Genomic DNA, 15369 nt, shown 5'->3' with positions numbered 1-15369 from the left:
CAGTTACATTTCCGAAAAAGGGAATTCCTTTCTGTGATCTTTCGACCATCTTGCCACCGAGTCAAGTGAGTTCTGAATTCACTGTGGGCTGATCCGTCTATGTGCTTTCCAAGCACGTCTCCTCTGTGCTTGACTGAAAACATGTGTTTATTGAGGAACATTGCGCAAGTGAGCAGAATACACTGCAATGCCAATATCCGGCTTTCTTCAAGTTTTACAGGAAATGAAGGTTATGTTAACAGTCAATTAGTAATATAACAAGAGTGAAAATTGATTTTTTTTTCTATGCAAAGCCTTTGAGGCACACAGAAAGGGAACGTTTCAATTCTGAACCAAAGAAAAAAATCACAAACCTACCACAGTCTTTTTTTGTACCGAATGCGTGATGGACAGCAGGTGATCACAAAGCCTCTGCTTCCAGGACGGTATGGTTACAGCTGCAAGGTATTCATGCTTTAAAACTACATGCAATTTCCCATCACATTCTGCCATGTAGAGCTGCTTGCAGTGAGCACTTGGCAATCATTTATTTATGCTCTGCCGTGATTCGCAGGGTGATGGCTCCTTAATAGCCGTAATGATACAATGTTCTAATGGGGTGAACTGATCTAATATTCTCTTTAAGGAGTACGGCAAAGAAAGTTGCAAGGGAATTATGTACCAAATTATGAAGTAAATATCACTATATTCTGTTGCCTTCTATCTCTCCCTCTATCTCGCATCCACTTTCGCTGCTACTTTCTTTTTCTGTGTATGTTTATGTGTATTATGTTGCATTATACTGCAGTGATTTTCCGGGTAACAAAGTTTCACAAACACAAGAAGCATTGGGATCAAAGGTAGTTATTCCCAAGAAATACTTCGCAAGATTCAAGACTTTAGAATCCACACATGTGTTTTTAGCAGCGTGTTATTGTAGATTTAACACAGATCGAGCTAGGCGGCAATGTGGGTTTAATACCTGCAGTAGCTCACTACAAAATATGACCAGTGTGTCAGTGCTGGAAATGGAAAAAATGTATTTTGGGAACTGTCACCTCTCAGGAGGGGTGGGACTGTGGGAAGGGGGTGGCAGGGCCTCACAGCCTGAATGTGCAACACAGTATTCCTTCTGTTTAATAATCTTTGTTGAAATCACAAGAGGTAAAAACCATGAATCGTAATAACAATGCAGACAATAATGAAAAGTAGTGATAATCAAAATGTAAGCAAAAGGCAGCAAAGTGAAATAGTCAATTAACTGATAACAAGTGAGTGAAGCCATACAACGAATTAGTGAGGACATGCATATGCACCAAAGTCCGCAAGCAAAACACATTTATCAGAAGAGGACTTACAACAGGGGAACAGACAGGGGGACGAACAGGAGATAAGCAAGAGAACAGACGGAAGGAGGAAATGGAAGGGAACTACAGCAATATGAAGCTTGCAATCAATAATTTATAACCTTGATGCAATCTGATGATCAAGTAAACACCGAGCACTACAGCATATAACATATATATAAAATATACACAGCTCAAGACCCATCAGACTACATACTGAAGTAATCTTGATAACAAATTAAATGACCACATTTGGCATTATACTTCGGAATCCCATCGAGGTAAGTAGCCATACAGAGTTCGATTCTTTGCACATGGCAGATGTTATTCCACCATCCTTTAATGCATATATTTTGTAAGTATTTCCAATTGGTAGTGATGAGCTTAAGAGATCGAGCAATTAACAAATCATACAGCTTGGCAGAATCATGTAAATTCATATCGTTGATAGCCAGGCTACCAAGGAAAACATTCATAAACGATAATGGGACATTAACAGCAAAGCAGCAGCTTCCTAGTATTGGCCCTGAAACTCTGGAACGAGCTCCCACTAAACATCAAAAAAGAAGACTCCTTCCATTGTTTTAAAAAATTGCTAAAAACCTGGCTTTTCAACCAATACTAGTTAAACCACACACAGGGCCTCACCACGACTTGGGCGGTAACGGTAACGCTATCAGCATGGGCGGTATTAGCCCTACTGCCGAACTCCCCGGCGCTAATCGCGCCGGATCACGAGTTCGGCGGTAATGTAAGTCCCCAGTCCCCACTGAGCCCATTCGGGAATGCCCCATTCCCCATTGGGCTCAATGGGGAATTTTTACGCTAATACCACCGGCGAATTTACCACCGGCAGTAATAGCGCAAATTTTCGGTGGATTTCCCCCCAGCTCAGAGCTGGGGCGAAATCCGCCGAAGCCCTGATTCGGCAGACCCTTAAATCCAGCGGTAATAGCGCTACCGCCAGATTTAAGGGTTACCGCCGAAGCCGTGATGAGGCCCACAATCTGAAATATCCACCCACCTTAGGCCTAAATATGTGCCTCCTTCGGGTAGACTGCTACCAGAATCTGTAAATAATGTAAGTGACAATGAAAAGTATGAAACTATGCAACATATTGTATCAGTGCTTTTTTATGTTATTGTAATTCTGTTAATTGTATTAGAAGATTTCTGCAACAATGCTGTGATACCCAAGGGTTTGGGCGTTTAACAAATGTAATAAATAAATAAATAAATAAGTAAATAAATAAATAAATATAGCTTAGTTTAAGAAATTTCCATACCTCTTGCCAGAACTTAACTACAAGAGGAGATTTTTTTAAAAAAAACATGTTTGTAGGAGGCAGGGGCACCACCACACAACCAACATTTATTATCTGCACTGGCTGTAGATTTGGATAATTTCAGAGGAGTAATGAAGGCTCTATGAGCGAAGAAGTACATATGTTGTGTAATGTTGGCGGAAGCAGAATGGCCCCTGATTCTGGTGTACAGAAGAGACCAGGTATGGTCACCTAGGACGCACCCAAGATCATGTTCCATTTTGAGCACACAAGCCAATTAGAGTCCACATTTGTCAATACATTTTAACATTTGTAAGCTTTACTATCAGAAACCATGGTCAAAAGCAGACGTCTGGAGGCGTCAGGGGTGAGTATGATGTTAGCGGAACACTGGAGTGCATCTAAGCATGCATTGACAAGATTATTATAAAAGTTGAAATCCAAAATGGGTATGGAAAATACATCTCTAAGCTCTTGGAACGAAAGAATAGTGGGACCATTCACAAACTGCTGAATAAATCTAATGCCTTTATTTAACGAGGATTTGCGATATAGAACAATCTTATTAATAGTAACAGATTTGTTGTGCCACAGAATTTAGAAAGGTCTTTGGCTGGGGTTTTGCTCTGGGGGAATAGAAATAGTCTAAAAGCAGAGATATAGACCTTGATGGGGTCAGAGAATACGACTGAGAAGTGGCTAAAAACATAGGTAAGGTCTGCAATATCACACAGATGGGAACATCATAATGTCCACAATTTTAAATTTTAAGCATGTTTTATAGTGATTCAGTAAGAAGCTCTTTTAAGTGAGTAATGGACTCTTCTGTTTTGATTGGTCACGATATTCATCCTAATAAAAATATGTCTGTAAATTTCAGGACATATATACTTGTGTGGACGGCTGCAACACTGCATGTGAGGATTTGGCAGTTTCTGCCTGGAGTCTTCTGAAAGCGAAGTTAAAAAACCTGCTACTCGCAGTGCTCCAAAGTTAAAAAAACCTGCTACTCGCAGTGCTCCGTGACAAGTCCTCTGAAAGCGGTCTGCTTGTTGAGGCAGCCAGACCTGGGTGAGACATGTGCTGGCCCTTGAGTGCGTAATGTGCTGGTCCCTGGGTCTGCGGGATGGAGTGGAGCTCCTGCAAAACATTTGTTGCCGGCGTGCCACTCCGTCTTTTTCCGGCTCATTCCCTGCACTGCAGTGTGTTCTGAAACCTTGATGCCTTTCTCTGATTAGGACTGTTTTTAATTGTTTTCAGTCGGTGTTACAATTATGACAGTGCAGGTGCCTGTAAGAGGAAAACATATATGGATTCCTATTTGGCAGATATTTATTCCTGAGTTAAGCCATCTACAATGGAATTATGGGTGTGGGAAATATATATGTTGGATAAGCCGTTTGAGCCAAGTTACACATTCCACGAAGTCGCTTAGTAATCATCACTGGAAGTTCCCTTCCAGTTCTGAGCCACAACATCAAGGCTCTGTGGCTATGTAAATTAGCCCAAATGCAAACCTTTTCTTCAGGAAATTGTCTTTGTCTACCTGGCTTCACCCTTATTAGGAATCATCAGTGGAGTATAGTTCCGACTGCCTTGTGGTTGGACCATTTGGCCATGTTTTTGAATGCACTATTCTACTTTCACATTTCAGGTGAAAGTTATTTTTCAAACCTTTTTAAACCCAGCATAACTTTCTTGGTGTTCTGAAAACATGGCCATGGCTGAAGGCCATGGCTAGTGGGCTCCAAAGAAACCTATACGTGCAACATCTACAGTGGGCACAACAGAACTGACCATGGCCGAAGATCAGGTTTATTTGATCCCAAAGAAACCTATTGGTGCAAGATGTGCAGTGGCAACAGCTGAAGCCCGAAACTAGTGGCTATGGTTGAAAGAGATGGCTAGTGGGCTCCAAAGAAACCTATTGGTGCACCATGTACAGTGGCCATGGACGCAGACCATGGCTAGTGTCTCCCAAAGAAACCTAGTGGTGCAACATGTATGGTGGCCGAAACCCAAGGCCACTGGCCATAGTCAACAGAAATTACTAAATACAGGGGGAAACAACCAACATGGTTAAGAGAGTTAATGTGATCAGATTTAATGCAACAAAACCCCAGAAATTCAGTAATCACATTTCAAGCAAGTCCACCTTAACCATGTGCCCCCCATTGTGGATCGTAGGCCCACAAGGATCTCATCACAGATGAAATCATTGAGGACATCATATATGACATCACTGGTGGTGCCACTAATGACAGCACTGATTTGATTAATTACGTTATGAACTATGCCAACTCTGCTTTTAACATACCATATATATACATGTCATACTTGCACAGTACAATGTATTGTTCCCCAATTTCTTTAAATGGTACGCGCGGTATACAACTGTAAGCACATGCTAACATTATACAAAGAATAATAGTATGTAAGCATTTATGTATTTTGGAAGGAAATCTGATAAATCTTGATACACATTAATAATTATTTTGAAAAGAAATGTCTAAACATATTAGCAATCTTAATTTCTTTTTTATACATGTAATTATGTAGTATAAGTAACAGTTTTTTGTTTTATATTAACCAAGCTTCAAATTATTAGATAATATACTATTACAATGCACACGGGCACATACTTTCTTTTGTATGTGTATATATATTTTTTTAATAAAACTTTTCATTTAGAAAATAATGTGATCATGTAATATTATACCAGTAAGGAACATTGTACATTTAAATGTGAACATTGACTATTTTCATAACACTTATATTAAATATGTTTTGACTTATATCTATTATTTTTATTATTTTTACTACTGCATATACTTATTAAATTATAATTGATATACTTGAAATCAAATTGCCTGAATGAGGTACTTTTTCTGCATTAAAGTATTGTAATTGCTTACTAATGTATACAATTAAAACTATTTGTATAACTTTACATATTTTTATTTTAAAGTGTATAAGTTGATAATTACTACAGATGCATATCAGTGTGTTGTTCCATGTCATGGTGTTTTTATTAAGTGTAATAAAATAAAATATGTATCAGAAGAGGTCAACAAAAATATTCTAATTTATTTAATTAGCAATGCCATATTTGATGTAATTATCGCAACATATCATCAATAATGTCATGCCTGATGTAATCAGTGATGTCATCAATGAGTCATCCTTGTTGTCATATGCAGTGCAACAGGGGGTGCATAGTTATGGTGGACTTGCTCAAAATGTGATTGCTGAATTTCAAGGGGTTTGTTGTGTCAAATCTGATCACCTTAAATATCTCCTAAACAAGATTTTTATATATAATATTACATTTGAATATGGCACATAGCAAACATCATTGGACGTACACCTTCAGGTCAAAACCACATCAGCAAGGCATATTGGGTAGGCAAATTTGCTCAAATCCAGAAAATTGCCTTTCTCTTACAGGGCAGTGCTGCCATATACATAGCTTAATCAACCCAAGACAGGCATTTCTCAAGACTGTAGCCAACTGCATACATGGTTTCATCCTTATTGGAGATCATCAGTGTAGTCCAACAGCCTTGTGGTGGAGCATTGGGTCATGTTGGGTCATGTTTAACAAACACTAGCCAAAATATGGTGGGCATAAAAAGGCTTTAAGCAAACCCAACTGAAATGTGAAAGTGCAATATTCCTTTTGAGTAGTTACACATGCCGCAACGCCACCTAGTAACCATCGATGGGAGTACACCTCCAGTGCAGAGTCACATCAGCAAGGCATTGTCGGTGTACAGATTAGCTGTAATGCATGCCAGCTTTGCATTTCTTCACTAGAAAATATTGACATGGAAAAGGGTAAGATAAATGTGAGGGAACCTTCTGAAATATTTAGTGCTTTTGGGTTGCTTCCTCTATCGTAGTAGAAGGTAAAGTGATGGACTCCGGTGGACTGAGGGATCCCAGAACCTTGAACTAAACAGGCACAGTTACGAAGTTCCAGTTGGACAAGGAGTCACGTTTTATTCACTATAATTAAGGGCAGAAACAGACTGATGAAAGATAGATAGCCTTGTTAATGCCATAACATAATCAGCTTTCCTCCAAGGAGCATGTGAGCTGTGATGGTGCGCCTAGTTCAGAGAGTTTGCCGTGATTACATATGACTGTTACATTAATTTTCGTCAACTACATCTAGGCAAATTGATGATACCAAAACGAATGTTGCAAAAAACGTATACCCTTCCTTTTTTATTATAATGCATTCATCTTATGCGTTCTATGAGTTCAAGTGAAGTTGTCTTGATGCCCTATTTATCATATGGCTGTAGACCCATTCTCCACAGCAGAATATATGAAGTTCGGAACCAACTTTTCCACTGTGCAGCAGCATCCATTACTCAACAATAACCACGTAAAACATACAAACAACCCGTTTGACCTCTGCTCCCCTGCTTTTATAGAACAATAACAATTTTGTGACAGGAACACTTTGCAGGGTTTTGACATGTCCACCATGAAGAACAATTGAATGTCATCTCCGTTTTATTATATCCATCAGCTTGTTTCCCATTTTCAGTGGAGTGTCTGCTCTGACAGTGGGCCATGACTCTATTTGCTTGTAATTGATTGCCTGTAGTGCATTTAGTGACACTGGTGCCTGTTGCTGGTTATTTTTCCAGGTCAGCTGGCTGCAGGTACATGTGAAATTGTTACTATCAAGAGAGATAGCAGTCAGCCACGGCGGACAATAGCCCGACAAACAGCTCGATGTGCATGTAAAAAAGGACAGATTGCTGGCACGACAAGAGCAAGTCCAGCCTGCGTGGATGGTAAGAGGCAAACACATGTCTATCTGTTTTCAAATGCAAAATAATTCCTATGCTATTTTCTCTTTATTACTTTGTTGTATTACAACTACTCGATACCTTTCTTGAATATTGCCCAATTGTGTTGGGTTACTGTCTGCTGAATTTTATTTTATGAGTCATCAGTGGATGATAACCACTTGGGGCCTGATTCATGGAAATGGTCACAGAAATCAAGCAATGGCTGCGTGCCAAGAAGGACACTGTGCAAGTTTGTGCGCAAAATAAAAAATGTGCACCCACTGGATTTATGGGATGTTACTGCGCAAAGTAACCGTATTCACAAGTCGCGCCCGGAACGCCCCGAACACGAATCCACGCAAAGCATAAACAGCCAGAACAGCTATCTTTGTGGGCTGCCCCAGGCACAAATACACAACCTTCAAATAGTGCATAGCGTCCCCTGCAAGCAGGCCTGCACCTTGGGAACCTGCACAGGGTCACCCGTAATTGTTGGCAGCACCCCGACAACATGCGTATGAAAAATCATAACTCAGAAAAAACTTGTAAAATCTGTGTGCAAACCCCCGTAAACCATTCCTGCATACCGCTTCACTGCATATGCGCACCCTAAGTAAGATCGGAACCCTGGTTGCATATACGCACCCCAAATCCGACATACAAACCCACCTCTGTGCAGTGATTCTTACGCGCAAGTGTCTTATGCCTGCCTTCGGGTGGTGTAGAGATCCAGGGATTTGCATGCCATTACTCTGCCAAGAGGCTCTGTGAGTGATTCCATTAATATTTGTTGTTTGGTGCAATTGTGGGCATGCCGGCCATCACTTGGAACACCCACTTTTTCCACATGTTCTTCCCCATGTTCTGTGTTCTGCCCCCTTCCCAGCCCTCTGCGCAAGCCATGCCCATGCTCGGCGTGGTATATCACGCAAGGTGCTCGACAGCTCGCAGAGACGTGCTGAGCATTCCTGAACTCCATGCAAGTCCAGGAAAGGTCCTGCGCATTTGATTCCATGAATCAATGAACAGGGTTTCACATGCCGTTGGGCCCGCAAGTACCCTATTTTCTGCACAACTATTTCCATGAATCGAGCCCTTATACCATTAAATGATGTATATATCTGCCCAATCAAACAAATGCAAACAAATGTTAGCCATATATCTATGAAAATAGCATCCATCGGATGTTACACAAGCTATTAATGCTACAAAAATATTTCATGAACACAGGCATAATTGAATCGATAACTATATTGCATTGCCACACTCGGTGTTAATCTGGGGTTTATGTTAAGGACAGTCCATTTGATCAAGTGCATGAAAAGATTTCTAACGTGTATAATGCCATATTTTGGAAGTTTTGACTGACACTACTTCAACGTTAGTAAGAATAGGAAGAAGTGGAAATTCTTTTAATGACTCATCCACTGTCAATGCTCTGAAAATCTATACATTCTATGAGTAAACATGATTTGCAAAAATGATTGTTCTTCTTCACAATGTAAATATATAAAACTATTTATGATGCAAATACACCTGCAGGGGAAATGGGTGGAGAATATAAGTAATGTATCTTTTCAGCTGTTTGGTTGAGTTAATTTTTTTTTTCAAAAGTCAAGAGGATTTTTTTTCCAATTTGCTCAATACTTCCTCTAATTGGAAGTGGGTTATTGACACTTTATTTTGGTGGTTTGATAGGGAGCGAAATTTCTGAGTATGTATTATTTTCTTGGACATTTTGTGTGATTCGATATTTGTGGAATAATTCTTTGCACAGATATTTGGATTTATGTTATGAACATGTTTTGGATCTATGTGATCACTGCGCCGCCCATAACTGCGACGGCCAAAATGCCTACGCCAGTTACGGCGCAGCTTCCCCGGCCTGCTTTTCCCTTCCTACCCTCCACCCCCATACCCCAACTTACCTTTCACGGTGGCACACTTCTGTGTGTGCCGCCTGCACCCTGCTATCCCTGTGGCATCAGCTCCTCCCTCTAACGTGTGTTAGAGCTGACGCTGCAGGGTGCTTTTCTTTTTTTTTCTTTCGTGTCCCCCTCTTACCAAAATGGTAAGAGGGGGACACACCCGCAACCCCCGACTCCCGTTATGGCGCCCATGCAGAGCGGGGGACACCCACGCAACCCTTGCTCTGCTTGGGCGCAGTAAATGTCACCCTCATTTTGTGCGCCCCCAAAGTTGCAGTAACTGCGGGGGGGCACACATGAGGGCGACATTTTTGTACGATTCCCATGTTTCGAGTCTTGATGGTGCTTTCGTGAAATGAGACTTCTGCAAACTTGTTTTGAACCTTTGTCTTCTGTTACAAAATCTGCTCAGTCTGGAACCATTTTGCTACCAAACTGGTACATGACTTATCCCTGGACATTTGATGGCAGGTGTTCTTGAAAGGACAAGCACATTGTAAAATTGTTCAGAGCTGAAATGTAATAGGGTTGGTTGGTTGGCCAAACGCAAGATTTTTCACCAAAAATACCCACTATCACATATGTGCTATTTCACTTGTGTGCAATGTATCAAAAGAGAACATGCAGATGTTCACGATCCTGTGTGATTCATCGCTAAGGGGCTACATAGGGTGGGTCGAGTTGATCAATTTTACTATACAACTGAAGGCCAATTCACAAAGCATTTTCCAAAGGGATTTTCCTATTGAAACATCTTTGTGAATCAGGCCCTAAGTCTCACACATGCTCAGTTGGAAAATATGTTGCATTCTCATCTAGTAAATTCATTAGTGACATTGCTTAACCACAGGTGAGTTTTCGCTGTTTCTCAATGCAGTCTAATATGCTAAAGGGATTTTCGTCCTTGCTTGGTGCTCTGTCTTCAGATGATGTTGGACCTTTTGGAGTTTCATACACAAATCACTTAAGATACTGTAAGCACTGTAAAATATCTGTCATGATCAGTGATTAGCATGATGCTTTCTGACATAGACAGAACATGGTTGCAAGTAAATACTTTGCTCAGCCTACAGAAAAACAGAACATATGTATAATTCCTTTAAAACCGTCTAGGCAATTAAGTTATATGAATTATTTGTGCTCACACATTGAGCTTAAAATTAGGCCTTGGCTATTCTCCTGCAAAGAGGTCTGTACATATTCAGGGGTCTAATCCTCGAAATTTGAGCAGCTAACTGGGAGTAGGTGAGGTTGATCGTATGGCTAGGCATTGTTGTACTGCCCAGTAAGGAAATGGGGGCTGACGTACACCATTATGGCTTTAATAAAAAAAAAGAACCACCTCTATGGTCTTACTAAACCTTTGTGAGATCTACTGAACTCGGAAGCACCCCAAAATCGAAGTAAATTGTGGTTTAGCTGCAAACGTTTCTCTTGGTTACTGAAAAATGTTGATGTCATCAATCTGCTCTTGCATATCTCCTTTTATTCTTCACTAAATGCACTTTGTGGGCATTTGAGAGACATGTTTGCATGCATAGAAATGCTAGCGGATGACACATGAGTTGTAGTGGAAACCCATGAAGAGCCAGATTTCCGAAGTGTTGTCAATGTAATATAATCCATCATGTTCATGTCAGTAACACTAGTCAGTATACAAATGCACATCGGTGTGATCATTTGTTTGTTTCTAGCATACAATTTCTCTGCAGCCATGCCCAGTACAGTATCATTGTCACTGTGAATTGTATTATTGTTCTGTATTGAGGGATTATTAATGCAAGTTTTTCATATTCACTTTGGAAGTCCTCCCCACAACAACTATAGAAACCTCTTGTTCTCTAAAAACTGAACATGTATTTGCAAAACCAACAGCTCTGTCATTCCAAATGTAGAATTTAAGATTTCTTGGTTATGTCCACATTGGTCAAAAAGTCTTACCATCTACATGTGCCAAGCCAGACCTATCCGCTTTCCACATACTTCTTTGTATAGATTTACGCATGAGGATAATTGTTTCAGTGCTTATATTTCGTAATATTGGCCATATTTCTCAGCTTCATGCTTGCTCTACAGCACTATGTGTGTTTAATGTGTCTGACCAGCACCTGTTATGCATGTTCCAGAAAACATCCAGGTCTCATTTACATGTGCTTACATCTGTTGTTTGAATTAGATACTGTTGTGCTCTGCAACTGGACTATGCATTCACTCGGAGAGAAATAAGTAGAATGGACAGTGGTGTAATAATAAACACGGTGAGCATACTTAGGTTTTTTCTGTGTTCAGTGTTATTCACACACACACACCTAATCATTATATTCTGGGAAAGGTCGTTCATCACTACACATTGACAAGTAATAGCATAAGCAGGTTTAACAAAAGCCATGCATGCCAATTTACCCATCATACTCATACTCCTCCTGCAGGCTTGTAAAATCCTAATGGAAACAATTACTCTATCCTACAGAGCACTACTGAATGAAAACGGTCTCCTAAAAAAAACATGCAGATATTCATTCACTGTAGTGTATAATTACATTCTTCTGTTCAAAGTTTTCTCATTCAAAGAAAATGCCCATTTTATATAGACATTATAACAAACATGGCAAATAACAAATGTCAGTGTCTCCTGACATTCTAAGATCCAATAGAACAATGAAAGGCACTGTCAACACTGCAAACTATTCCTGCCTGCTTCCAGAGTGAAGGATACCACAAAGCATCTCTGTAAGACTTTATGGAAAATATTTTGGTATCTTTAAACAATACTCACCACCATGTTCTGGGATAATATATTATGCAGTGATGATTAATCGACTAGGATATATTGTTTTGTACCACACCTCAACGTTGCTACACACATAGACAATCTCCATTGAATTGACACATTTTCCATTAGCCAATACACAGAATTACACAATAAACATGTTCAGGATTTTATCCCATTCCAAGAACCATCACTCTACCAAGCAGCATGGAAACAAAACAAGCTTTTAAAAGAAACATTCAGCAAATCCCTCCCTAACTTACACAGTTGTGCTAGCCTATGAAAAATGATCTGCTATGTAACAGAGGTTTCATCATTATTTAGTCTTTGTACGCAACATTGGACATCTAATTCACAAGAAGCTCCACTGCATTCTGCTGCATACTTTCTGGTAAAGAGCTAAGAATTTCGATAGCTGGGCTTGAAAAAGCCTTAATAACCAGCATTGAAGTGTTGCCTTCCAGCATACATACTTTCAATGATTAAACTTTATGTTTGTGCTATTCATTTCTTTGAAATGAGACTGTTTCATGTGGATATACTTGCCAATAGTTGTTTATATGAGAGCTTTGAAAACCGATACTTTCAATAGGGCTAGCATTCTTGATACATTTCATATTCACTATCATTGATAATGGCTTTACATGTAGATATAGTATATACACTTTATGGACAACTATTCAATATATATCTCATAATTCCCAATGTTCATGCAGTCTGATGCTTAAGGTGTTTCTCGTGTTCTCAATTATCATAGGTCATTATGTGTGACAACAAAGCTAATGGGTGAAGAACGGACTTATCATACTTATGTAAAATGCAGCAAATTTCAGACAGTTGCATGAGCAACCGTTCATATTGATCTCAAGTACACATGCATACGTGAAATCCCACAAAATGTGACTGGTTTATGCCAATAAAAAAGACATACTAGCTTGCAAAATAACTATAATATTTTACTTCTAACATATTTATTTTTTGTTGGATTAAATAAGTGTACTAACAGTACCTCTTCAAAAAGATCTGGTAAAGAAATGTATGAAGAACATAACAAAATGTGTTACTGTCATCAAGAAACTCAGATTACTCATTTGAAGGAAAATGTACCTTTTACTGAGACAAGGAGAATGATCAGTGGAGTACAGAATGCAGAATACACACAGAGAAAGCAATTTGAGACTATGCTGGGGAAGTCCCACAGCTATGTAATCAAAGAAAGTGGAGGAGATTGAAGAGACAGAGAGGAAATCCATGAGTTACAAAGATTCTTGCTGGCTTACATGGAGAAAAAGCTGGAAGTGTGGCATCCTGTGATAGGGAAGAAGCACATTGCAAAACCAGACATGTAGTGTCAGGAAACCAGAAAGAGGGGAGAAGCCATTGTGGATGCAGGTGTCCTTATCCTGAGAAAGAGTCAAGTGGTGGCATGACCACAGCAGAGTCACTGTGAACAATGCTGATGCCACTCTGGTAGACCCAACGTGTAACCTACTGGAAGTCGAGATGCTGGGGAAACGGGTTGTGCTGCAGAACAAAGGAAACACCGCAGATAAAATGTGAGGGGCCAATCTGACAAATCAAAGAGAATGTCCCACCCGAATAATAAATCCAGTGACATTATCCATGATCACGGCAGGTACTGGGGAACACAAAATCATTTTTGGAATTTCCATATTCGTCCCAGTCGAGATGAGAATTGACATTGAATAAAGTGGAAGAGATTCATTACTGGAATGCTCGTACTCGTCCCAGTCAAGATAACATTTTGACATTGAATGAAGTGGAAGTCAATCATTACTGGAACACGCATATATTCATCCCAGTCATGGAGGAGATCTTGATATAGTACAGAATAAGAGAGGGAGGAAATCTGAAGCCTGTAATGTTGTTATTGAGGTCATACCAGACAAAGAAGGTTTAATCAAAGAAATAAATGCTATAGAAGAGAAACGCCTGAAGTGAAGATTGAAACAGATAATAAGGGCCAAGGCCAAAGAGAAAGCAGAAACTGTACAGTATATATCAAAAGCCAAGGGAAGAGTCCTAGGTTTTGGAAAAAGTTACCTTTGGAAAACAGAATGATAACTACAATTAAATAAGTCAAGAAACGAACAAGAATGAAATAGGGAATAGTCTCATCAAAGAAAATAATGAGAAGTTGACCAACCTTGTAACAGAACTGTATAAATAGACATAAACAGTCACCAGTAACTACTTTAGGATAGTTAACTGAACTGATCTTCGTGAAAAACAAGCCAGAGGGGAGTCATTCTCCTTTCGGTTGTTGTAATAGTGAGAGGGAAAGATAGGCATTTATTCCTTTGATTTAATACAACTTTCAGTGAGGTGGAAATTAGAGTCCCTGTCCTTCTTCTGACCTACCACACGTCTCAGATAGCTATTCAGAGCGTATTCCTAGATGCACGGCCTCCTTGATTACTTCCCCGTCTTCTTTTATCTGCTTAATTCACCAGGTGGAAGGCATAGAATTTTGGCTTAATTGTATCTGAAATCACCTCTCAAATTAATTAACCACTCACTGTATCCTTAGCTGCAAGGTTCTCATGGCTGCATCCTACAGAAACCAAGGAACAGTTTTCATGGTAAGAGAGGAAACACACCTAAGCATGGATGAGCTAGTGGCCCTTCGACGAATCTTCAAGTTTTAAATCATACTTTAATGAAACCACAAACTCAAATCTAAGAACAAAAAAGAGAACACGTTTTTTTATAGATTGTGAACCAAAAATCTAGTCATTTTAAAAGATGTGATGCCATCCACACACATTATTCTGTTGTAGCCAAATTATTAATTAGAAACACTATTTCAAAGCTAGAAAATGATTTATGGTTAGAGCACATTTGCTAAAACGCACAAAGGATTTGAGCTGTTGTCATTTGCCTTACCTAACTGAGTAACACCAACTGGTATAGCGATAATACCTAATGTTTTCATTATGAATTGATTCTTTATTTTATTCACTGTCCTTTCACACATTTTCGAGTGTATTGTATCTGTTATTTACACGTCTTTCAAAACAGTTCTTCTACAAATTGTATACAAAGGGATGGGTTGAGCATGATTCCTCAATATTAAGTTACATTCCTTGATCAAGCCAGGTAAAAATATCCATACATACAATTTCATTACAGGTTCTGTAGCTATACTGAAAACAATATTGCTTACTATGACAATTATGCACTTCAGTTTTTGGCTATGTATCTGAATCTAAATCTTTACTCTACATTTAT

The 15369-nt window shown here is 39.4% G+C and overlaps 1 protein-coding gene across 5 annotated transcripts in view; it reads left to right on the top strand.

Moving 5' to 3' along the window:
• Nucleotides 1-15369, top strand: part of TAFA5 (TAFA chemokine like family member 5) — a 957566-nt gene that overhangs the window by 386290 nt on the left and 555907 nt on the right. For all 5 annotated transcript variants that reach the window (XR_011281863.1, XR_011281862.1, XM_069629240.1 and 2 more), the window contains one exon: nucleotides 7273-7422. Coding sequence is in view for 3 of the 5 variants with exons in the window: in XM_069629240.1 (XP_069485341.1) it covers nucleotides 7273-7422 (150 nt within the window). In the remaining 2 variants the exon portion in view is untranslated. The remainder of the gene's footprint in view (nucleotides 1-7272; nucleotides 7423-15369) is intronic.

The sequence above is a fragment of the Ambystoma mexicanum genome, chromosome 12 (genome assembly GCF_040938575.1).
Source record: "Ambystoma mexicanum isolate Mex_15411 chromosome 12, UKY_AmexF1_1, whole genome shotgun sequence".
In the NCBI taxonomy this organism is placed as follows: domain Eukaryota; kingdom Metazoa; phylum Chordata; class Amphibia; order Caudata; family Ambystomatidae; genus Ambystoma; species Ambystoma mexicanum.
The sequence above is the reverse complement of the archived record's forward strand: the minus strand, read 5'-3'. Positions and strand labels throughout refer to the sequence as shown.